The following is a 22,465-nucleotide window of genomic DNA, read 5'->3' as shown; positions in this document are numbered from 1 at the left end:
CGGGAGTGGGGGGAGACTGCGCCTTTAAGCAGGAGCCGGGGGTAGACTGCGCCTTTAAGCGGGAGCGTGGGGTGACTGCGCCTTTAAGCGGGAGCGGGGGGGGGGGAGACCGCCTTTAAGCGGGAGCGGGGGGGGAGATTGCGCCTTTAAGCGGGAGCGGGGGGGAGACTGCATCTTTAAGCGGGAGCGGGGGGGACTATGCCTTTAAGCGGGAGCACTGCGCCTTTAAGCGGGAGCGGGGGGGACTATGCCTTTAAGCGGGAGCACTGCGCCTTTAAGCGGGAGCGGGGGGGGGGGACTGCAACTTGGAGCGGGGGGGTCGGGGGGAGACTGTGTCTTTAAGCGGGGGGGGACTGCGCCTTTAAGCGGGAGCGGGGGGGGGAGACTGCAACTTTAAGCGGGAGCGGGGGGGGAGACTGCGTCTTTAAGCGGGAGCAGGGGGGACTATGCCTTTAAGCGGGAGCACTGCGCCTTTAAGCGGGAGCGGGGGGGGGGACTGCAACTTTAAGGGGGGGTGGGGGGGAGACTGTGTCTTTAAGCGGGGGGGGAGGGACTGCGCCTTTAAGCGGGAGCGGGGGGTGGGGGGAGACTGCAAGTTTAAGCGGGAGTCGGGGGGGGAGAGACTGCGTCTTTAAGCGGGAGCAGGGGGGACTATGCCTTTAAGCGGGAGCACTGCGCCTTTAAGCGGGAGCGGGGGGGGGACTGCAACTTTAAGGGGGGGTGGGGGGGAGACTGTGTCTTTAAGCGGGGGGGGGGAGGGACTGCGCCTTTAAGCGGGAGCGGGGGGTGGGGGGAGACTGCAAGTTTAAGCGGGAGTCGGGGGGGGAGAGACTGCGTCTTTAAGCGGGAGCGCCGGGGGGGGGCGGGGAGACTGCGTCTTTAAGCGGGAAGGGGGCGGAGACTGCGCCTTTAAGTGGTAGCGGGGCGGCTGCGCACTTCAAGCCAGTCAAGTGGGCAGGGGCTGGACGTGAGGGCCTGTCAGAGGCGGGGAAAAAATAAGAGGCGAAATATAAAGAACACGCGGGAGAAGCGCCATCGAACCACAACAACATGCCCAGATACGAGCTATCACTGATTCTGAAAGTCATGCAGCGGGTGAGTGTTCACAAAAAATAAACCGAGAAAAAAAAAGCGAAATAAAAACTGTCGCCATTATCCTGCTTCCTGTTAACCCGACGACAAGGTCGAAAGCGCCGTCTGTAACGATACCAGTGACCACCTCTACCTTAACTCTTTTTAAAAAAACAATTGGAGGTTTTTTTTTCCGTTGTGTCAGGATTGTGCGTTTTGTTTCGTTTTTTTTGCATCTCTTGGCGCCAGGGACCCGGTGCCGCGGGTTTGCTGGGAAATTAGCTGAAGAAACCGGGCGGGTTTCGGCTGGTCGGAGAATAGAGGTTGGAACTGGCCGGCAGACTCGCTGTTTCCCACATCTCCGCCTCTGATCGAGAGGCGGTTGTTAGGAGATTTGGATACTGCTGGATGAAACCGCTCCCCCACCCTACCTTTAAACCAAATTTAGTACTGGTCAATGCTTATGTTTCTTTAGTCAAAGGGATTAAATGAGACGTGTAGATTTATTAATTCCTACGTCACAGCTTCTTAAAGCATTGAATTTATGTTTAGTTTCACGATGACATTTCACTGAGGTATCCAGTAATGTTAAATATTAAGTTTAAAAATGTATGTTAAAGAGATGTAAGCTTTTTATCTTTGATCTGATCACTTTCACAAGAAATCTTATGAAAACTCAATGGAGAAATTATACCCATTCTTCTCATAACTGATAATACAGAAGTTAATGCAATGTTTTTTTTAACCTTGCCAGTATACAGGGTGTCAGAAGTACAGGTATTTGGTAATTAAATAAAGGTGTTTGATACTGTATATAAAAATGCTTCAGGTCAAATTCAGAATCTTGCTTCCCCAGCTCTAACACTCCAAAAATCATACCCTTCTCTGGTAAACATTTAAAGCCAGTTGAACTTTTATCTCCTCACTGGGCAAGAAGGTAAGTTATTTAGTGATTACCTATGGTGGAACCTTGTTGTATGGAAATCTTCACCGTCCTGCCATGACATAATTTCAGTAGCTCACAAGCCAGTTGATTTATCAGTACGATTTAAACAGCCAGGAAGATTTTTCAAGTTCAGTTACAGTAAGAGTTTCAAATCCAAACAGCTGCATTATAGACATTGATTTGAAGAATGATAGTCTTTAAACCAAAGCATGTGCTGCATGTTGTAAATTACATCATGTAGCCGTGTGACTGAAACCTTTTAATTGTAAAATTATTGTGATCCTGGTCCATTTCCTGTAGTTGAACTGCAAAACAAACTTCTAATCTGCAGTGTATACAGTTGTAACTAAAATTACACATTTGTCTTTGTAACAAGAAATGCTGATTTTTGATTTTGGAGAGTTTAAGTAGTAAAAGTTGATTGCATAGATTTGCAAAAAATACTTTTACTGTAATGGTTTTACGTTCATTACCTGGCAAATCAATTGGGACAAAGACATTTTTTCACAAACTGGGTTCCACCATGGTGACGCAAATTGCTACACCTTCATGAAGACTTTTGGAGTTCTAACTTTTTTTTGAAAGGTTCATGTAAGGTGATAATTTCCTAAGATGTGATGTTTTGACAATGCTAGACGCTATCATTTCAATAGGGATCTGCTGTACTTTGTTGCTTACAATTTTGGGACAGGTAAGTGTTGCATTGAATAGTTTGCAATTTTCCGACAGACAACTCCGATCATTAATGTGAGCTGTAAATTATTTCAGTTGAACTAATACATTTGGAAAAGGAAGCTGGTTCACATAATGCGATATATATGTTGATATAGTTACTGAATAGGGAAGTAAAACAGTTGTATTATTTTAAGGTTCACTGTTTGAATTTTAGTATATTTTAAATTGCGACAGGAGTGAAAAAACATTTTTTATTCATCGTCGGTTTCCAGCTCCTCCCTGTCCCCACCACAGTTACCCTGTACAGTCCCTGGCTAAGAAATTAAGCTCCAGAAACCTAATCCTAGGGCTCAAAAAATGCTGTTCTTTAACTTTTTAACAGAGGCTGATTTGCACTGCAACTCCATTTGCCCACCTTTGCACCATATCCTTTGATACCCTTGCCTAACAAAAATCTATGTCAATCTTGAAAGCTCCAATTGTCCCAGCGTCCACAGCCTTTGGTGGACAGTTCCAGATTTCTACTACCCTTTGTGGAGAAAGTGCTTCCTGATTCTGCTCCTGAACGGCCCGGCTCTGATTTTATGATTGTCTTTTTGTTTATGCTTCCTCCACCACAGCAAATCGTTCGTCTGTATCTATCCTATAAATCCTTTTAACATTTTAAAGCACCTCGATCAGGTCACCCCTCAATCTTCAATACTCGAGGGACTACAAGCCTAGTTTATGCAAGGTGTTCTCATAATTTAAGCCTCCGTACCAAATGGGGTCTACCAAGGCTTTATACAACTGAAGCATAGCTTCCTCCCCTTTGTATTCCAGCCCCCTTAAGAGAAAGGCCAACATTTCATTAGTCTTTTTGATTACTTTTGTACCTGTCTACTATCTTTTAATGATTTATGTTCTTGGACTCCCAAATCTATTTGGTCCTCTACAGTTATCTTTCTTGGGTCCAAAGTGGATAACTTCACACTTGCATACTTTGAACTCCATTTGCTAAAGTTTACCCCACTCACTTGAGCTGTCCCTTTATAACTTCACGCTCACACCTGCACTACTTACTGTCCCTCCTAACTTGGTGCAATCTGCAAACTTGGATAAATAGCTCTAGCTCTATTCCCTCATCCAAGTCATTAATTAATAAATATGGTTAAAAGTTGAGGCCCCAGAACAGATCCCTGGGGAATACCACTTGTCACATCCTGGCAGAGTATCCTTTATCCCCATTCTATGTCTCATACTTTGAGTGAAGGAAATTAGAAAGTGCTTATTTAAAATCTTTTATTTGTAGCACACTCCCTAACTGATGCAGTAATTTCCAGTTCACATTGAGCCTACAGTCAAAACTAGCATTCTTGGATTGGGGTGGGGAGGGTGTATACAGGAGTGTCTGTGTGGTGCCACAATGAACAAGACCTTAGTCTGATCCCTCACTACTGGACCTCTTTCCCTTCCCTAACCTCTCCTCGCTCCACCATGGGTGTGGTGACACAGCTCCATTTTAGTAGCAGAATAATATTACATGCTGTAAGTAATTCCAAGGGTGATTAAGAACAATTTTTACTCCATTGCCAAGGTTTAAAAACTTTGAAACCTGCACTGTTGCTTTTGTCTAGCCCAAAACATGGTTAAAAACGCATTGACATGATTGATAAGTTCCTAGTTTCACATAGACTTCTAAGTCAGAACCAAAAACACATTGAAGATTTGAATAGAACAGTAGTGCTGTTTGTTTCCAGTAGTCATGAGGACCTGGAAGAACAAAACCCGGCCAGAATTAAAAAGAGCCCATAGGATTGTCATTAAATTGAACTCGTTCTCTTGGGGTTTATTTCTATTATTGGTTTAATACTTTTGCAATAAAACTTGCAGCTGAAGAGCAGATTTGTAAGTCCTTGTAAGTAAATGTCAAAGCCTCATCTCAAAAAAGAGTTGTTACAAATGTGGTGTAGAGATGTGTCGTGGCTAACGGTAAGGTAATTGAATGCCTCTGCTTGTGATCTGGCTTGTTATCCAGTAGTTTTTCTTGTAGTTATCTTTATTATCTCTCTACACTATCCCTGACATATCCTGTCCAACACTGACCTAGGCCAATGGAAATAAATCAATGGAAAGATCGTATAATTTTGCAAAACACATTACTTATCAGTTAAAACTTTAATTGAAATAAATGTTTCTAAGCTGAATATTCCATGGAGGTATGCAAAATGAGATTTTTATGTCCACTCATGGTGCTGAATTGTAATTCACTCTTGAATTGGTTGCTTGTTAGCTACACCTATACGCAGTGTTCTCTGACTGCCACACTGAGAGTGCAGTATTGGTAAATATAAAAAGGGTAGACAATTGCTGCTGATCTGTTGTCAACAGCGTGGTTTGAAAGAAGCAAGAAATGCTGATGAATCAATTTTAATTACCAGGCAAACCTGTTTAGAAGGGAATATTTATGTGGGGACAAAGTACTCACGGAGAAGCTGTAATACTTTTAACTTGGCCATTGTTTATTGTATAATTGTTAATATTCTCTCTACAGTGTATGTACTAGTGTGGTACTGCAGGTAGGTGGGCTTGGCATACTGCAACTGTGTGCAGCCAGACCCCATTTCCTAGATGGGGTGTGATCGAATGATAGGATTGTTGTCCTACATGACATTTTTATGCAGAGTAAGTGGGACTAGCAAGATGAGAGAATTAATTTCCAAATTATTTCTGAAATATTTAACTTACACATTTTTTTTTCATGATTTTAATACACTCTCAATTTTTTAACTTTGAAGCAATGGGAGGAAAGTTCAAAGCAGCACTGACCATAGTGGTATTGATAAAATAGAGAAAGATTAGAAATATGAAGTGGAGAAATTAATAGCTATCAGCTGATGAGCTTGTTCCTCATGGCCTGTCCAGGCATGTGAGAGAATATCCTCTTCTGATATAGGAGCAGTATTTGAGTCTTCCAACACATTTGATTTATAGAGTTAAGAATTGTTAAAGGGAAAAGAGATTTTTGGCACAAACACCATACTAACTTGGAGCCACCTTTTAATGTTGTAAAAGTTCCAGTTGAAGGCGATGGTGAAGCAAGAAAAAGTAGTGGTAAGGGTAAGAAAGAATTATTAGTTATATTTGCAAGAGATTTAAAGAAACGAAGGATTGAAAGAAATCACATTTCATTGCCTCATTAAAGTACAGTACATGGGAAAGGTTAAGTTAGATGATTCAGCAATTTCAGTGTGACCGTACTAGTTGGAACCATACAGCACAGAAGGAGGCCGCTCGGCTTGTCGGGCCTGTGCCGGCTCTTTGAAAGAGCTATCCAATTAGTCCCATTTCCCTGCTTTTTCCTCACAGCCATACAGTTTTTTTCCTTTTCAAGTATATATCCAATTCCCTTTTGAAGGTTACTATTGAATCTGCTTCCACCATCCTGTCCGGCAGTGCATTCCAAATCATCATAACTTGCTGCGTAGAAAAGAATCTCCCCATTGTCCCTCTGATTCTTTTGCCAATTATGTTATATCTGTGTTCTCTTGTTACTGACCCTCCTGTCAGTGGAACCTGTTTCTCCTTAAATCTTTCATAATTTTGAACACCTTCCCTTACCTGTCTCTGCTCGAAGGAGAATAATCCCAGTTTTTCAAGCAACAGCATGTCTTTCTGTAGAATACTGCACAGAAACAGGCTATTCGGCCCAGCCAGTCTGCAGAAGCAGATCAGAATGAAGAATCCTTACTGGGGCTCATCGTCTAAACCAGAAAATGTGAGTTAGAATATTTAATTCAATGTAAAATCATGTACAGAAAGCAAAATAAAGATAGGAAAAGAAAGATGGGATTAAGAGAGATAAAAGGGACAGAAAGAAAAAGGAAAAACAAATTGAAAATAAAAATTTAAATCTTGCAACAATAATTCAAATCTAAAGGAATGAGACTCCACAATTGTTAAAGTAAATTTTCAGGGCCAGTGAGGTTGTTTGATAGTAATTAAGACTTATCATGCCGTTAAAACTTCAACTACACTAGAATGGTCAAGCCCTAACTTTTCCTGGCATGTTTAGTGGGTAAGTACCGCAACCTCATGCCCTTTGTGTTCCAGTGTCGAGTCTCTCGACGAGATACCAGCGTGGCGCAGCTTTTAGAGGAGCAGGGCAAATCGGACAGCAGCTTCCTGATTTCCGCGTTTAACTGCGCACGTGCGGACGCTGGAAGCTGCTGTCCGATATACTCACTGATAGCCTCACTGTTGTTCTACCGCAAAATCCGGGCTGATATGTTTGGCAGCACACATTTTAAGGGTGGTGGGAAGGACTCAATAACGTTTTAATGAATTCAGAATAGAGGAGCAAATGAATTTCCCAGTACCCAGCACCAACTGTGAATATTTTAAAATCTTGCCAACTGTGTTGAGCAGGATGTTGTAGATGTACTGTTGGGATTTGATGATAAATGACTGTTTATGCATGATGTCATATGAAAGAATTAGCAATATAAATAGTTAAATAAATGTGCAGTAAAATACATTGTGCATTAACAGAATGTCATGGAGTTTGTGGCCATTCAAAGGACTGATCTCTGTTTCTCAACCTTGTCAAAAGCATAATGGCGAACCTGAGACACATTTTTTTTTTTTTTTTTTTAAGTAGGGGGTTGATTTCTCAAACCATATAAGTCTGTTTTAAACAATTTGTACTTTCACAGCAATATTGTCAGAGCGGACTCTGGTTACAGTTTGACAATTTTGGATTCCAATATTCCAAAGTCCAAAGATGTGCGGGTTAGGTTGATTGGCTATGATAAATTGACCCTTAGTGTTAGGGGGATTAAATACGTGGGGTTACGGGGATCGGGTGGGATATGTGTCGGTGCAGGCTCGATGGGCCGAAATGGCCTCTAACTGCACTGTGGGGCTTCTGTGATTCTGTGATACTGATAGCAATACATTTTAAGAACGTGTATGTAAATAGTGATTAGGGAGAAGCTCTGAAATTTGGTGTAAATTGCAATTTCATGCATGGTTATGTCCTTTCACTATAGGGGTGTGACTTGTAGCTTTGTAGAGAACTGTAAAATAGAGCTATGACATGTACACTAGATTTGATGGTAGTATTGGATCATTTAGCCTCTTGAATGCAATTACTCCAGCACTTCTGTTAAAGGTGCATTGCTGTCAATGGTACTTACAGTGCCGCTGTAAGCTTGGGATACCTGCACCATTCATGTGCTTCACGTGAACCTCAGAAGTGCAAATCTTTTGGAAAACCCGTGGTTTCTCCTTTCTGCATACGTGAGTAGATATATCTTCTAACCATTTACTAGTAACATTCCGCTATGGTAAACATTTATACAAGTGCACTTTATGATATGAAGGTGTTTGCATCTGTAGGACGTCCATGACATGAACACGACCACATCACCTTTCCTCATGTTGCCATTCTCTAAATAGAATTTGAAGCATCCTTTTAATGTAAAAAAATTTGTAATTGTTTGCAATATACTAGGATTATGGAATTGATACTTGACTTGGTGAGTAAAAGAGGTGTGGTTCTGAGCTGTACAGACCAGAACTTTCCCGATTTGATCACTGGTCTCAGAGTTAGCTGATCTCGGCTAGGGTTAGGGTGATGCACTACAGTTGGCCTCCATGTTGTCAAGGTGGGAACAGGGAGAAAAACCAATTGGCTCCTGATTGCTATCCAGTAATCCCTGCTGGAATGAATGGTCTTCTGATACGAAGAGATCATTCTTCATGTGACCCTGGGTGTTGGAAGGGTACTCGACTTTGGATGGTATCATTACTGACCCTATCTTACTTGCTGTCAACCTTGCACGCATTCTAACATGGGATCATTGAATAATGATCAGGAATGAGAATCCTGGTTCATTCTTTCCCCCTCCTCTCCTCCCCCTTCACCCCCCCCTCCCCCCCCCCCCCCCCACAAAGATCAAGGGCATTGAGGTTAATTGTAGCACCCAAACCATAATCTTGGCTAATTTAGCACAGACCAGGGATTAAATGTGTAGTTCACTACCACATCACGGTGCAGTTCCCCACTAAGCGATCAGCGAGCCTCCATTCCTGCTTTTGCCTCTCTATCACCATGTTGTTGTATTTGCATCGTCAAGGGTGATGGTTTCCCCTAATTTTTCTTCAAATTTCTATTTGTTTCATTCTGTTCCTTGTATCTATACACGTGAGGTTTGAAGCTGCAAGCACTTGCTGTGTTTTTGACTTGTATGTAAAACTTTGTTTTAGCAGAAATGGCCTAGAGTCTGCTGGATATTCTAGTATCAAACACATGTCCACTGTATTTACCACGTAAACATTTTTTTTTACAAAACATACTCGGAGTGCTTGATGGTTTGATACTACTGAAAGGTCTTGGAACCCAAAATATAAGCTCATTACTTTTTGTGTTTTCTTTTTATCCCTTCTCCCCATAAAAGCTCCAGAATTATGGACAACAAATGCATGGTCTTTTTAGAGAGGCAAAGTGGGCTGCTCACTTAATTCCCACAAAATCTGCTTTTTAGGTGCCACTTTCTAATAGCTTTGTCAAATGTCTTGCGTGGACAGGTATTAGTTCTTTCATTTCAGAAATTATATTTGCGTGTACGTATAATCCTTTTAGATTTGGTGTACAGTGGTATACATCCACCGTGTCATCAGTGGAACTTGCTTCTCCAAACAGTAGGGACAGTTTTTTGTAAGTCACACTCTGACTTTATCTTGTTTATTTTAATATGTTTAGCATAAACCTTTTTTTAAGTTTTAATTTTTTTCTGTGCGTTAATTTTGGACTGCTTCACCTGATTTTGCCATGCATGTCAATCTACAACTTTTCCACTAAATCCACACTGGTAAGTTCACCTAAATTTGATGATGAGGAATTGTATGGATCAAATTAGTTGTATATATGGAGCATGCATTTGGAGCCAGTGGTTTGTTGAAAATGCCTTTAAGATTTTTCTCAAAACAAACTACTTGTATTGTGGCCTTCATAACCCACATATGTGGTACTTGTAAAGTATGGGATTGTGCCACATGGTTTGTTTTGTGTAAAAATAATAATCCTTGAAGTGTACCATCTATATAATTCCATTTATTTTGTTTTCTATCTGATCCGATTCTAAATATGCCACATGAGGGTGTTTGCCTTCACATCCCTGATTCACATGCAAGGTTGGATTGTGGAGTTGAGAACGTCTATGATCAGTAATAATACTGATCCTAGGCATTCGGCCACCTCTTCTACCTTTTTTTTCATTTTAAAATAGAAATCAGATTTTTCAACATTACTCACTTTCATAGTCATTAGCCATTGAGAAAATTTGCATCATGTATACTTTTTTTTCTAGAAATGATCCAGATTTAAAAAGTGCAATTCTAATATCCTTTTTTGTCTTTTGTCTTTGCTATCTTGCAGGAGTGTAACTCTAGGCCTTACTAGACCTGTCAGCAACAGCTAAGAAATTCAACACCAACAAATTAAGCACTGACAGTCTTGTGGAATGCTACTAAAAAGAGCATGAGAAATAGTCAGAAGTGAAGTTAACAAGATAAATAGTAGTTGGCATCCCAGTACCTGTACAACTGGAACCCTACAGTTTCGATCAAGGCAGCAAACCAAAGGACAAATATTTTACTATTCCATACACTTTTTTTTTTCGTACTCTTTCATTAGCAATCGTATCGTGCCTGGCCATTGTCTGGATATCCTATTCAGTAAACGGAATATTATTGAATCTGAACTACTGTAAAAATGTTTGGCTTTATGGAACCAGCTGACCTAGCTGTTGTAGCACTTTATTTTGTTCTTGTATTGTGCATTGGATTTTTTGCGATGTGGAAGTCCAACAGAAGTACTGTGAGTGGGTACTTTCTTGCAGGACGCACCATGACCTGGATGGCAGTAGGTGCTTCATTGTTTGTCAGCAATATTGGCAGTGAACATTTTATTGGGTTAGCAGGATCTGGAGCTGCCAGTGGGTTTGCAGTGGGAGCTTGGGAGTTCAATGCAGTGTTGCTTTTACAGTTATTAGGTTGGGTTTTCATCCCTGTCTATATCAGGTCTGGTGTGTACACCATGCCGCAATACCTTTCCAAACGTTATGGTGGTAACAGACTAAAAATTTATTTTGCTTTGTTGTTTTTGATATTGTACGTTTTCACAAAGCTTTCCGTTGACTTGTATGCCGGTGCACTGTTCATCCGGGCATCACTGGGCTGGGACCTATATCTCTCTATCATCATTTTGATTGGGTTAACTGCAGTGTTAACTGTCACAGGAGGACTTGTGGCTGTCATCTACACAGATACCATGCAGGCCATTCTTATGATTGGTGGAGCTTTGACATTGATGGTTGTGGGAATGGTCAAGGTGGGAGGCTTTGAGGAATTGAAACGGAGATACATGCTGGCCTCACCAAATGTTACAACAATTCTAGCCTCTTTCAACCTAAGTTCTACCAACACCTGCCACATCCACCCAAAAGAAGATTCTCTAAAGATGTTACGTGAACCAACTGATGAGGATATTCCTTGGCCGGGTTTTCTGTTTGGTCAAACACCAGCCTCCGGTTGGTACTGGTGTGCCGATCAAGTCATTGTGCAGCGTGTCTTGGCAGCAAAGAACATCGCTCATGCCAAAGGAGCCACTCTGATGGCTGGTTTTCTGAAACTCTTGCCCATGTTTATCATAGTCATTCCAGGCATGATTTCCAGGGTTCTCTTTGCTGATGAGATTGTTTGCATCAATCCAGAACACTGTATGCAAGTATGTGGCAGCAGAGCAGGTTGCTCAAATATTGCCTACCCACGACTAGTATTGGGAATCTTGCCTGCAGGTCTTCGTGGCCTAATGATGGCAGTCATGATAGCAGCTTTAATGAGTGATTTGGATTCTATATTCAACAGTGCCAGCACCATATTTACCCTTGATATTTACAAGCATCTTCGAAAGACTGCCAACTCTCGAGAACTTATGGTAGTAGGTCGTCTGTTTGTTTTCTTCATGGTAGCTATAAGCATTGCCTGGGTTCCTATAATTGTAGAGATGCAGGGAGGACAAATGTACCTTTACATCCAGGAGGTAGCAGATTATCTCACTCCACCTGTGGCAGCCCTGTTCCTTCTTGGAGTTTTCTGGAAGCGCTGCAATGAGCAGGGGGCTTTCTGTGGAGGATTGGTTGGATCCATTTTGGGAATTACACGCTTGATTCTTGCCTTTATTTATCAAGCACCAGACTGTGACCAGCCTGACACCAGACCAAGTTTTATCAAAAACATTCACTACATGTATGTGGCAACAGCTCTATTTTGGGTCACTATCATTACAGCGGTAGTAGTCAGTCTGCTGACGCCTGCTCTTCCCAGAGAATATACTCGCACCACCACATTCTGGGCATTAAAAGACTTGGACGTTATAAAAAGCTCCCAGAAAGAAGAATCTGATAAACTAACAAATCAACATCTGGCTGAATGCAATGGCGGTGCCACAAGTGCAGATAAGTCCGACTGTAAGCATAAAGATGCTGATGGAATAGAATTAGTTCTGTTAACGCCTGGAAGTGATGATTCCAAATCTTTGAGCTCTCCGTCCATCTCTGAAGGACCAACACCAAATGATGGTTATATAAATGGACAAGCAACCACTGTGGACCAAGAAACCAAAGAGGAACCTGAACTGGAAAGAAGCAAGTGGTGGAGATTTTTTGACTGCATTTGTGGATTAAAAAATTATGATGTGAAAAATCCAGTAGCAAAAAATTCTATAGAAGATGAAATGATTGGCTTACAAATGCTGCAAGAGAGCCCCAGGATTAAAGTATTGTTAAATATTGGACTTTTAGTTGTGTTATCGTCTGGCATATCCATGTTCATTTATTTCTCTTTGTAAAATCAGCCTGCAGAGTTAAGTGATGCAGTTTTGCTTTTGTATACTTTTTTTATATTCCTTTTGTTGGCCTAGGTAGAGGACTTTAACGTTTTTATAAGATAAAAGGGGGTGGTGAGGGGGAAGAATAGTGTAAAATGAAATTGTACATGCCCAGCCTGATCTCGGCTGATGCAGGGCAGAGGCAGTAACATTGGCCACAGTGCCTTGTGTTCAGGTGGGGAAAATCATATTGTGTTCCAGCTTCTGATCACTGCTCAGCAGCTCCTGCTGGAAGTGCACATGTGGGTTTCAGATGAGGACCAGGATCGGGTTCAGTTGTAATGTCACTTTGGTTGAATATCCTTCTGCCATCCACTGTCGCGGCTCACTGACCTCTTATGGGGTCCCAGTGGGTGACTCGTGCCCAGTGAACTATGCAAAACAATGAATCTGTGCCTTCAGGAGGTGAGAAAAGTGGCTGGAAAAAAATGTTGAAACCTTGGAATTAAGTTCACGGCCAATTTAATTTTGGGGATTACAATTTCTCACATGTTTTATAGATAGGTAACTTAATTTCCTTCTGGGAATATTTATTTTGTGAACTATATACCAATAAGCTATGACAGAATTTTATTTGTAAAATAAATTTGATTGTAAATTTTTTTTTTTTAAATTCCTGTCCAAAAAATCAACAAAAATGTGTACATGTGGGGGGGGGGGGGGAAATTCTAATCTATTGATCATACAAGGCTCAATGTCTGAGCACTGTTAATATTTTAGACCCAAAGATAAAAATAAGATTGAATGGACTGTGAATTACTTGCTAAATTTAGTTTTATGAAAAGTAAAAACATTTAAAGTTTTTAAATTCTTGACACTTTTTTTTTTCCCCCTTCCTCTTAATGCCCCTGCCACCCCCCTCCCCTTCACCTGCCTATACAAGTGCTTCCCGGCCATATATCTCATGATGGGTAACCTGCTCCCAAATCTCGACCACTGAGGCTCTTGAGTTACCTCAGTTGAGGTGTCCAGCAGTGGCCCAGGGATGACTGTTTCCCCAGATTCCCTTCCCCATTCCAGGTGATGCAGATGACCTGTGCTGAACACCTTCCTACACAACTTGGGTCAGGGATTACGTGGAATGGGCAGGGGAGGATTGAACTAATGACTTTATATTTAGGGGATGGATGTTGATGCTCCAATATACTGTTAAGTGTTCCATATTTTTATTTGAGTATTAAATCCATTTATGTAATATTTTATCTGTGAAACAGATCCTGCACTCCAAAAGATATTCATTGTGTGAAACCACTCTGAAGGTGGTATATAAAAAAAATATATATATACAAATGTTTTATGTAGGCCAACAAAGGATCATAGTTTCTTGATTTTAAATTATGAAAACTTTAGCTATTATAGTATTGTATACTAGTTATAAATGATTTAGGTTTAAAAAATTGTGCTCTTGTAAAATTTGTTTAACCTAAATCAAATAGAAAGTATTAATACTTTAATATTGGGGGAAGTGCTGTGTGCTTTAGCTGTATTCAGTAGTAATTATATGTATTGTGGCAAGTAAATTCTCAATTTAGCTTAGATGCAGCAAACCAAGAAAACATGTAGCCCGGTTGGTAACATCAGTAGCACTTGTGACCTCCCCATCCTGTATCTGTTCTAATGAAATTTGTAAAACATGGGTGAGTGGATGGAGGCGAATCAGAAGTGTATGTTTTCCAAAGTTAGTTTTAGCTATCAATTATTTACTTACTAGCCCAAAACCAATAAGGTACCTATTTATAAAAAAAAAAAAAAAAAAAAAAAAAAATTATTTTCTCTTCCTCACACCCCCACTATCTTTTGTGGATATCTGCGTTGTCTCTTCCTCTCTCTCTTGCATTTTCTTTTTCTCTTTCTGTCTGTCTTTCTTGCATGTGTTTATCTCCTTCCTCAGTCATTTGCTTTTTTATCACATAGTTTTCTTTTAAAGCTTGTCTTTAATCTTTTAAAAGAGTAGCTTGTGTTGCATCAAAATACATTGAAGTGCAGGTCATTGTTGTGGAAAGTAACCATATGAGGTTAAAAATTAAGAGAACATGGTCCACTTTTAATACAAAGTCGCTTCGTTCAAATGATTTGATTCAAACTTTTTTGCACAAAACTGACAGTTATCAGGAATAAACTATAATTTGTATATTGTCACACAAACATACAAATAAGAATGATTTCATTTTTTAATATAGGGAAAAAGCTTTATTATAGAGTAAGGACTTGAGAAGAATATGTTGCTGTGCAAATACTATTGGTCTTCTTTGTGGAAGAATATATAAATGTAATTACCATATGATTTGCAAAAATGTGCAAAGTGTACTTGCAGAATAATGTTTTCTGTCTAATTTTGCAAAGTATTTATCCCAACACCAGCAAATAACATTTTGGTTTCATAAAAAATATTGTACCAAGTTCCATCTTGTGTATAGTGACATTCCTATCTTGATGTGGGAGCGTGAGTCCAGTTACCTAATTACATATCCAAGTCCAAACTATCCGCACAAATCATCGCGCAGGGGAGCAAACACGCACTCATCAATTTTTGCCCTAATCATCTTGATCTGGTGTGTTTTTTACATGCTTGAAGGACCAATAACAAAAGTTCAAACATGTAAATAAGAACAAAAAATGCTGCAAATACACACCAGGACTATCTGCGTCTGAATTTAAAGTAAGAATTGAATTTTTAAGATCTGATCCTCCTAATTTAAAATTGAAATTTGGGAAATGCTCAGCATAAATCCAGGAATGAATTCAACAAATTTGATATTTTAAGTCAAATAAATTATCATGATTTTCTTGTTCCAAAACTTTTGATCATTTCTAGATATCTTTCAACCCGACATTTGTAATTTAAACTTCATTTGAAGATATATAGTTTTAAACTTTGTTTGATAAAATGCTGACGGTATTGGCAGGTGTGACATTTGCATCATGTCATTATGTGAGCATTCATAGTAACTCTGTTTAAAGTACTGAGTGAACGCTTACCTGCATACATTCAAAGATAATTCATAGAATGCTACATGAGCTTTCTAAAGTACTGAGTGAAACACTTATCTGCATACATTCAAAGATAATTCATAGAATGCTACATGAGCTTTCTAAAGTACTGAGTGAAACACTTATCTGCATACATTCAAAGATAATTCATAGAATGCTACGTGAGCTTTAGTTGATTGAATTGCCAAGACTTGTCTTTTTGTGGAACAAGAAATACAACTCTGGTAGGTTGTTCCAAACCTGATGGTAGGGTTATAAAGAAAAATTCATAGAACTTCTGGGCTGTTGCCAGTGATGGATGGATGCAGAATAAGTGGTACTCTGAGTTTTTAAAAAGCTCTTTCATACCTTGTTCCCTCAGTGTTACTGTTCTAATCAGTTGTGAGCAGTATAAACAGCTATCTTAGTGGGATCATCCACCAGCATTCTAGCCATATTTAAGCTGTTTGGTGTTTTGGGAGGGAGGAACTTGCAGCTCTTGGACCTCCTTAGTAATTAATGCACTACAGAGTACATAATACCTTTTTATAGCCTGAAACGGTAATTTCAGTGCTCTGACCTTGTGACAGAGTTGCAGACTTTATACATTAAGTTTACTGTTCTTGTAACACACTGGAGAGTAGATTTTAGTTTAAATGAGTTGTTTTTTTAATATATCTGTTTGATTGAATGGATATTTTGTGCTATTTTGTACCCTGTGGCCTAGCCTTTTTAAAATAAAAATATTCATTGCTTCACTGCAAATCACAAGTTTATAAATTTTGTATCATATGTAACATTACTAAACACACAATACTGAGGTGGTAGAATTAACATTCTGCATTTAACACTACAATACAGTATGGATCTATTGGGCTAGCTGAAAACTGAAGATGACCAGGTCTGTGTCTGGCTGTATCTCTGCCTGCTTTCCTCTCTTTCTCATTTGTGCGTTCTCGTGTGCTCTTTTTCTAAATTGCAGATATACCAACCTTCTGCTCCACAGTAATTCCTTCCATAAATTAACCTCCTATTGAAGTAGGACCAATGTTTGAAGTGTTTACTGGCTGAAAGATAGTTCTGAAGTCAGGATTTCAGCCAATGCATAGAGTTTATTGAATGTTGACGAGGTCAAGTTCCACTGATACAGATTTTTTTCTGACATTGAGCGAGAAACGCCCCCAGAACAAGGCATCACAGAAGCAGCTTCCCTGTAGTTTCCCTGAAACAAGCTACCTTGTAGTCAGAAGGACTAAATAAATACATGCTCTCACTTTAAATCAATAAAAATTTAAGTCCTATCTGTACTGAGAGATGGAATGACATTTATAATGAGGGTACTGAAGAAATATTCAAAAAGCAGGGTGAAACACAGCTCAACAACCATCATACTAAAATGTTTCTGTTCTTAAACTAGAACAGTTTTCAGAGAACCCGTAAGTTGGAGAGGTGGCTCGAAGGGTAAAAGGAAGTATGTGGAATCATTACTTTGTAAGATGAATTGGAATCATGTGATGGGGCCAATTGAGAAATTAAGAACTTTTATTCAGTAGCAAATAAATCCTCTTCTATAACCTGCTGAAGATTTTTTTTAAATTACACTTGCACTCCCTGCTGGTTCAGTTACTTAATTGGGCAGCCCTGTGTGGGCAGTCCCAAGTTCAACTGCTTAGCTAAGCTAAATTACCTGATCTCAGCTGGGGTGGCAGTAGGGATATTACAGTTGACCCAGATGTGCACTGTCCAACCAATGCAGAGCAGCAATCAAAGTTAATCGAATGTTGAAATATATAGCTGAGACAGTAGAATACTAGTCTGAGGAAGTTGTGATTAAATAGTATAGTGCTCCGGTCAGACACCTTAAGTATTGTTTCCATTTTGGGTCTGTGTGACGAGGACATCCCTAGTGTTAAGAGGTCTGAGTCATGATTGAAGAGATTTGGGTTTTTTAGTTTTGAAAGGAGCGATGAGTGGTGGCCTGGCGATATCCTGAGGCTATGATGAAGTACTGTGAAGTTTTGTGTTCTCTTGTTTCCATTTTAATGGGGTGGGTATTCTTGGGTCTGCTGCCAAGTCAGAACCATTGGAAATTGAGCCTAGTGGGATGTAACAGAACACCTAAATTTAGGATAGAGGTATTAAAGCACTTGCGGCTCTCGGTGGGAGGAAGGAATAAAGGGAATGGGGTATAACAACTAGCGTTTTAAATTTGTAGTTGTTGCTCTTTAATTGATCATCTAAATAGAAATGAAACATTGCTTTTAAAAGGGAACTATTTTATTAAAACTTGAAATTGAAGACAGTTGGATGCTATTTTTAGGAAGGATGATTTCGAAGCTTGCAGATTGTCAATAATGTACTAGTGTTAAAGGATGCAAAGCCCAATTTTTCAAGTGTTTGGGAAAGAGGGTGAAATCAGTTTGAAGAGATCCTGCCTTTCTCTTACTCAATTGTGGGGTTGGGGATCAGAGAGAACAGGATAACATTTTGCACTGTAGTCTGTTATTCCAGGCGACTGAAATGTGTAGCATGATGTAGGTGACCGAGGCTTTATTTTTCCATGATGCTTATATGCATCAAATTGAGTACAGATATTAATCTTTTTAGAGAGGTTTTAAGTTTGCTTGGACAGATTACCAAAACTAATTCGTAGCTTGGATACTCTTGTTTATCAGCTTGGGTTTTGAAGGGATGGTTAAGTGGCTGCCATGACAGAACAGCTATTTTTTTTCTCGCACCATAGAGCAAGACTAATTTGGATGTGTAACTCCCATCTGTATAGCGCAAAATGGTGCTAACGTATCAGCATCCCGTTTTATACCCCACTCCGAACCAATTTCACCCCCGTCAAGTGTGGCTTGTCAAATATAAATGAGTGTAGAAAAACTACCCCAATTGCAGGCATGCCATCTTTTTATATATTGGGGTGGGGGGTGGGGAAGTCCTCCTGATTTCAGAGGTGAAGGTGACCAGAAGGGAGACCATCAAATACATCTGAACTAGTTGTCTTGGCCTCCTACCAGCAATTACATACTGCCCAGCCTGAAATGGAGGTTGTGGCATTTATTGCACGCTGTGAGCAAGGAATAATGAGACCAGAGAACACACTGTTTTCTGTCAAATCTCCAGAAGACCTTTAACAAGCTGCTCGTAGGCTTGATCACTTGTATATGTTTATATGTAAGCTTACAGCTACCTTGGGAGGTAATTACTCCATGAAGGAAAGAATACGATATATTATTTTTCTTGCCATGCATTAGTCTTCAATTGTGATATCAAGAATGTGGCAGATCTCTGGACAATCCATTGATGATTTGGCCGACTATTATAAGACCGGCTCTGAGACTAGAGGAAGTATTGCCCAAACTAGCCCAACTTACACTTCATCAAAGTCTGACCTTTTCATAGATAATAGAGGGAGATACCATTTGAACACTTTTACAAAATTTTGGCCAGGATTAAACCAAGTTCCAGTGTCAACTAATGCTTTAAAAAAAAAAAAAAAAAACAAAGTTTAAAAAAAAGAAACAGCTCTCTGGGGTTTGAATTTGATATCATACATAGGTAGATCTGCACATTTAATACTGCTCAATGTGCTGCTATATCTGAAAATAATATTTCTATTTCAGGAAGCATGTAGCAAATGTGTCCTCTTTCCACTTTTTGCATTGATACAAGCGAGAGCTGATCTTGATGCTCTAGACATATTTTATCACAAGTATTGACTATCTTACCAAATCTTCTCCATTTGATTTGAAGATTACAATAGAAAGATGACTTTATAACACTGAACCTATACTTAATCAGGAGTGTGGTTTCCATTTGTTATGGCTTCCCATTTTGATGCTTGGTGAAGTAGTTTTAAGTATTTGGAATACAGCATCACTCTAGTGAGGTGAGGTTCCCCAATCCTTTACCACTGCTGGCTCCACTATTATTTTAGGTAGGCACTCCAGCATTTGGTTATTTCCAATCTACTGGTTTGGTAAAGATTATCCCAGTACATATCACCAGTAAGTATTTCAGACAAATCAAAAGCACTCTTCTGATTCCTATGGGTTTGGGTGGGGGAGGGAGAGTATGAAGCAAATTCTTCAAACTCAAATCTGAGGGCTGTGGGCTTGCCACGGTTTGAAACTATTTTTGGCCCTCACCTGATTGACCATTAATGCCAATATGAGGAACATACTGGCACCCAATGTAGGGGGCCGCTTGTCTGCCATTTTCTAGTTTAAATCTCTTCAACCAAGGCGAAATGAGGTTGAAGATTAGAGCCCAGAACCATTCATAACTTGTATGCTACAATGATTTGAAAATTCAAATAGTCTGTTTAGTTTCATCCTGGAATTTGCTAAAAAGCATTAGGTTGAGACTTTAAGTGCTTGGTAGTAGCTTTGTTTGGGGAAGTAAGAAATTGTTTTTGCGCGTATTATTAAAAGCTTTGGAGTCGATTAAATGTATAAACGGATGGAAATTCCAGCTTGACAGATGGTGTTAGAATCTAGAATATTGTTTCTGCTGAATGCATCACCAGCTTATAGATGGACACATTCTTCATAAGTGCTGATGAATCCAGTAAGATTGTACCAAGTAAATTATATTTTTTAAACAATTAATTGAACTGAACCCCTAATATGAAGTAATTTCAGAGTTGTGGGTGAGGGAGCTGGGGTAATGTAGTTTGAAGTGAGGAATGTTGGGCAGTTTGAGCATTAGTCCATTCAATTTATAACTACAGCAGGACAAAATGATGCAAATTAGATCTTGCAAGGCATACAATGTTCCTTGCAGAGTTAGCTAGATGAATTAGTTGAGGTTTCATATATGTTGGAGAGATGAGGAAAGTGGGGAAACATCGACATCTTCTTGAGCCCTATTGGTACAGGGGTTTGTGAAGCCACCATCAGCTGGTGGGAGTGTTTATTACTACAGAAGTCATGAAAATAGAGGAGAAGTTTAAAACACCAAGTTGGATGAAGTGATGCCATTTTATTCTTGTTGGAAGATAGAAGAAAGAAATCAGAATTATTTTGGGAGGATTCTTTAGTCCAACTATCGGAAGCGTGTGATTGTTACGTAACCCATATGTACTATGTAAATCAACCAGCCTTAACCAAGAATAATAAAATCATATAAAATGTTTTTACCTGTGATTGCTATGTAACTCTTGTGTACTTTTAAAAATGAATCAATTTATGTACTTGTCAAAATATTGAATAAAAAGTTGAGGAATATCTTACTTGTGCAGTGATGGTGTTCATCATTCTGTGTTTTATTTGCAGTCTTAAAAATTTCTGATGCAGCAGAAAACGGGATTTCTAAAACTAAGGAAGGCTAGACTGAGGATATGTATTATTAGCAGACCAATGTTAGGAGTACAGTATGATTTTTAGGTTATAAAATTGTAAATGTAAATCATGCAGTTGCTGATTTGGCCCTGCTGTGATCTATGTAAACCTAGTGTGTAGAACTGTGACTAAAAGGATACTTTCTTTAAAAACGAGAGACAGTTGTTTCCAGATGGGGAGTTTGATTTCGTAACCGTCAGAATATTGTTATTGACTGACAGTTGAAAGTCAAGCAAATAGGATGATTGCTTGTGTGCTGCAAACTTGGTGCAACATTTTGGCCTTTGATATTACACTAATTGGTAACATGAGCATTAGGAAACTACGGATAAATAAATCTGTCTCTAAACATGCTCCTCCATTATGCATTTCTTCAGTTAAGTTTGTTTAGCAGTATGTGACCTATGTTCTGTACCTTGCCATCAAAGTGCAATTACACAAGTTTGTTCTATCCATTCAGGCACTTTAACATCTGTATGCAGATGCTGAGCAATTGCCCATGACCTTATAAGGATACAATAAATGTCGCTCAGAAATAAGTACTTTTCATAGCCTTTTGAATGATTTATGCAAAATTGAGGTACACTGGAAATTCCACTACCTGCACTAAGTTTAGAATGTTATACAGCGCTAAATCCGTTGGCCCGGAATTTGCATTAGGTGGCGAAAAGCAAAGGCGTTCGCCGTTGGCCCTGAAGAAAGCTGCTCACAAAGATCTTGTGATCTCTGTGGTGAGAAGTTTGCCTTTCTCGACACGCAAGTCAGATCAGTGTAGAATAGTGGGGAATCCCTAGTGTGAGCTGCTGTGATGTCACCAAGCTGTCTAAGCAGCCAATCACAATGCAGAATTCTCACAAACACAGAACCCAGGAGTGAAGAAGTTGCTCTTATTAAGAGTTTTTAAAACCGTTAAGACAGCAAAGCAAATACTGGGGCGCTCACATGGGGAAAAGGTAAACCTGAAATAAATATGGGCAAACTTTCTTAGATTTAAATTTTCATTACGGAGAAATTTGACACTCCACAAAATTAAAATTAGTTTTTCAGGGCCACAACGTTTGTTTAGCAGTCAGTACGCTGTTAAAACCCCGGTTGCACCTAATCCAACAAGGCCAAACTTTTAATGGTGTTTAACAGCGATATTACTGTGGAAAAGTCCAAGTTTTCATCAGTTTCACTGATTTCTCTGATCAGCTATAAATATGTGTGGCGGGTGGGGGAGGTGGCGGTGCGCAGCACAGCTTGTGTCGGAACAGCGAATGACTAACCATAACTTCAGGATTTCAGTGTTAGGATGTGCACGCACTACACCCTGAAGTTGCGGTCGGTTTCAAAGGTAATAACAGCGAACGCTGTTCGTTTGCTGTTACTACCCACTGCAAATTCCGGCCCTTTGTTCTATCTCTAGGATCCCCTTGTTTAAATTGCAGAATATACAGAAAAATTGCAGATCGAAGCTCGCCAATACATTGAAGAATGTAATTTGGGACATTGGGTAGATCACTGAAGTTTATTTGCTCCTTA

The 22,465-nt window shown here is 39.8% G+C and overlaps 2 protein-coding genes across 3 annotated transcripts in view; both read left to right on the top strand.

Annotated features, from left to right (window-relative positions):
• The first annotated feature begins 973 nt into the window (after positions 1-973).
• The window catches only part of mrps6 (mitochondrial ribosomal protein S6), a 111,016-nt gene continuing 89,524 nt past the window's right edge, over positions 974-22,465 (top strand). Inside the window, exon 1 of one of the 2 annotated variants that reach the window (XM_086007107.1) lies at positions 974-1,095. In XM_086007107.1, the coding sequence (XP_085863233.1) occupies positions 1,051-1,095 (45 nt within the window). In that variant the 5' untranslated portion in view covers positions 974-1,050. Of the gene's footprint in view, positions 1,096-2,630; positions 2,709-22,465 lie in introns of those variants that run through there. The other variant, XM_086007106.1, reaches the window with a different exon arrangement.
• LOC147107797 (sodium/myo-inositol cotransporter-like) lies at positions 1,008-20,832 on the top strand. The gene is made up of 2 exons (XM_086007105.1): positions 1,008-1,095; positions 10,113-20,832. The coding sequence occupies exon 2, from the start codon at positions 10,449-10,451 to the stop codon at positions 12,582-12,584; it is 2,136 nt and encodes a 711-aa protein (XP_085863231.1). The 5' UTR covers positions 1,008-1,095; positions 10,113-10,448; the 3' UTR covers positions 12,585-20,832.

This window comes from Somniosus microcephalus, chromosome 14 (genome assembly GCF_052327205.1).
Source record: "Somniosus microcephalus isolate GS21.2 chromosome 14, FLI_Smic_1.0, whole genome shotgun sequence".
NCBI classification, from domain to species: domain Eukaryota; kingdom Metazoa; phylum Chordata; class Chondrichthyes; order Squaliformes; family Somniosidae; genus Somniosus; species Somniosus microcephalus.
The sequence above is the reverse complement of the archived record's forward strand: the minus strand, read 5'-3'. Positions and strand labels throughout refer to the sequence as shown.

Bases quoted from the DNA above. Each gene is read 5' to 3' on its own strand.
- LOC147107797 (XM_086007105.1), top strand. From the start codon at position 10,449: ATGTTTGGCTTTATGGAACCAGCTGACCTAGCTGTTGTAGCACTTTAT.